Source organism: Sinocyclocheilus grahami, unplaced genomic scaffold (genome assembly GCF_001515645.1).
Source record: "Sinocyclocheilus grahami isolate Dianchi unplaced genomic scaffold, SAMN03320097.WGS_v1.1 scaffold438.1, whole genome shotgun sequence".
Taxonomy (NCBI): domain Eukaryota; kingdom Metazoa; phylum Chordata; class Actinopteri; order Cypriniformes; family Cyprinidae; genus Sinocyclocheilus; species Sinocyclocheilus grahami.
The window spans coordinates 18,779-22,186 of NW_015505617.1; the positions used below are offsets into that span (position 1 = coordinate 18,779).

Here is a 3,408-nt window from a genome sequence, read left to right on the forward strand (position 1 = left end):
TAACTGCGGTTACTGAAACCACGCCTTCTTTCTTTGCGTACACATTTGGGCGGCATTATGCAAATATTTCCACATAGTGAGGTAGATATGTGGGGGCGTGTTAGAACGAGCCGTTTTAGGGGGCGTGGCAGAGTCTTAACTTTGATAAAGAATATCTCTTTGAGACTTTAGTCTTTGCAACTTCAGGGATCTTATCTATGCACAATCAGCTTGTAACACTCCAAAGAGAAAGGAAAACTTGAAATGACCCCTTTAATACTGTTATCCCTAAATAGCACAAGGAGAACTTATGACATTAATAATAAGACAATAATAAAAGCTGTTTACAAGACTATTAACAAGACCCATCTGAAAACAAGAAATGAGTAAAGTACACATTAAGCACAGCAAAATACTTTTTAAATCACAGCAGAAAAAAATGCCCCATCTACAGTTATTCTCAATCGATTTGACACATTTCTCCAAACTCAGGTCACTGTTCTCAAAACAGTTAACACAGTGATCGGAACACTTTGTAATTGTCCTAAACAGATTGTACGTTTTCATTCATTTCATACAAATTACAAATCATGCGAATCATTTTCTCAAAACAATGTGCACAAATGTTTTCACAATAGTTAATACAACCAACCAATAACTTAAAATACCTGAGAAAAGGTTTTACACAAATCACAAACAGTTATGTACCATTTGTCCAAACACAACTGTAATTTGTCATTTTATCAAATGAACATGGTATATTTTCGATTGGCCTAAACTGATAACTATTCGGATAAATATACACACAACACAGGAAATGCCGTTTTCCTAATTGTTTACACATTTATCACAACTGCTTTAGAGTAATAATAAAACGGAAACTATACAAAGAGTTTTATAAATAAAAATATTAATAATAAATATAAATATAAGGTGGTGGAGTGGGTAGAGAAAGGGGTGTAATGAGAGAGAAGATGAAGAGTGGAACAGGTAGAAAGAGATGAGCAGAGAGGAAGATGTGAGAAAAGAGGAGAGGAGAAGGAAATGGAGAAGAGGGCATTGGTGTAGTGGAAAGAGCATGAGGACAATGTAAGAAGACATCGGCATAGAGGAAGTGGACAACAGTGTGGAAGGGGTGGAAGGAGAGGAAGAAGGTGTAGATGGATTTCAAGTGAAATCAGAATTAACCTAATTGACCATGTAAAAAAATCATGGCCTCTCATTTAGAGAAGGAGGGGGTGGGTGGGGGGTCCTCCTTTAGTACTTCTGGGACAACTTCTGTTATTTACTGTAAATGTCCAAATATTTTTCTGAATTTAAGTTTGAGATAATTCAGGTGGACAATCAAGATTATTTTGAATGGAACAGAAGCATTGTTGACATGGTGGTCCAGAACAACACCACCAGCCACAAAGGAAGAGGCCTGTGGAGATGTTGAGGCAAGAGCTTGTCAAGCACGGATTCAACCTTCTTACATTTTTTTCTCCTATAATGCAAGCGCAGCAAATATTTAGTGTAGATAAAATGCAATGAAATTCTATTTCAGATGCAAATGACAGGCAAGATCAATACAGTAATTCAAGATAATTCATGTATACAGTAAACACACAAAGTTGTATATACAGTGGTGGCCAAAATTATTAGAACACTAGTATTTTCACCAGCTAAAAAAGTCAGATAAATATATATATCCACCGCTGTGCTGTAAAAGACTGATCTGTAGTCATCAGAAAAGTTTATTTGCAGTTCTTGCTGCTAAAGTTGGCACAAACAGTTTAAAGGGGCAATTCGTTTTTTCTCATGGGCAGGTGTTGGATAATTCTGTTTACACTATGTTAAAAAAAACAGGATTTTCTGCTATTTATACTACTTACTGCAAATAGTGGTAATTATCTGCACCTCAGTATTGTAGTGCATTATAAAACAGTATGCAATAATAATGTATTGAGAGCAAATTATAATTTTAATTCAAATTATTAAATGGATGCCACCTTATTTGCACAATAAAGCCCTCCATACATCTACCCAAACCCTACCAGATAATTTATTTTTAACCTTTTGATTATTTCCTCCATTTTATTGAAAATAAATGCCTTTCCGATGTGATATGAGATTTGAAAATGGAGAAAAATAAGTTTTAAAAGAAGTGGTTTTGAACAAAAAGCATGCGCTTTATCATCTACGCCACTGGAAGTTATGTCTACCAAGTGTCTTTTTCGAAACTCATTAATTCATTAATTCATTCTGAGGTAATTAATAATGAATGTTCATTATGACTCTAGTTTTTCTCCAGACTGCATGCATTCTGCTTCCCTCTGAATGCTTACAGTATATCCTATTTATGGACAATATCTTCTGCATGAGAGATTATCCATTCAGCTGCACATCATAGTAAACATTTATAATGGGATTATGAATGCCGAAACAAATTGGTGGTAAACAAAAGAGAAATGAGTTTTATAAAGCGGCGTTTTATAAAGCAAAGGAGTGGGTCAGTGACTTCAAGGAGAGAGAGAGAGAGACTAAACTAGGTCCTTTTGATCTATACAGTGTGCACAGTGAAGTACAGTATATCATTACTGTGTTAGCACTGCCTCTGGGACTGGAAACTTATCTACCTCTCTGCCAGTCTCGCACTGTGCCTTTTAAATAGCCCCTGAATCATAATCCATGTGTGCTGGTTAATTTATCATTCGATCTGTCTTTATCTGTGCAGATGCTGGGAGCTGAGTGCAGGAAACATCAAATGGATCTACCAGGTCCCCATTCTGACAGCCATTGGGGTGAGTAAAAGTGAAGTGAAAAACTGTCAGACTCCTAATAAACACGGCGTGAGAACCAAGCGACAGCCTGGGAAATAGTTCAAAGACTGAGGCAATTTTCCCTGAGGAGGGAGAAATCGTCTAACTTTACCTAAACTTTTCTCTTTTCTGTTATTCACCACTGCAAGATGAAAAGCACTTTGGCAAAGAAGGCAAATGTCAGAAGAACTGGCAAGAACATTACCATAATTACAACGTGCATTTGTGTGTTTCTGCCAGTTCTGCCAATTACTGGATGCAGACAATAACATGATTCAGACATGGGCACAGTCAGGAGAGACCGAAGTGTCTCAGCAGGGGTGCCTACATGTTAACCTCATTTCGCTTTTCTAGTTCATTATGTTCATTTAGAAATGATGAATAAAAAAATGGGATTTATTTATCAATTTCAAATTGAACTGATGGTTTACAGCTGCTGCTTTAACTATTCAGATACTCGACTGCCAAGGTAACATTAGCCATGCATACATGTAAGTGATGAACAGTGGCACCAAAAATATGTGAACACTTAAAAATGTATACAAAAATTATATATATTAAAAAAAATAATATATATATATATATATATACAGTGGGTACGGAAAGTATTCAGACCCCCTTAAATTTT

General features: G+C 36.0%; 1 protein-coding gene across 1 annotated transcript in view; it reads left to right on the forward strand.

Moving 5' to 3' along the window:
• The window catches only part of LOC107551937 (parathyroid hormone 2 receptor-like), a gene marked incomplete at its 5' end in the record, with an annotated part of 42,363 nt that overhangs the window by 9,243 nt on the left and 29,712 nt on the right, over positions 1-3,408 (forward strand). The window contains one exon of the mRNA XM_016233721.1: positions 2,696-2,762. Coding sequence (XP_016089207.1) covers positions 2,696-2,762 — 67 coding nt within the window. The remainder of the gene's footprint in view (positions 1-2,695; positions 2,763-3,408) is intronic.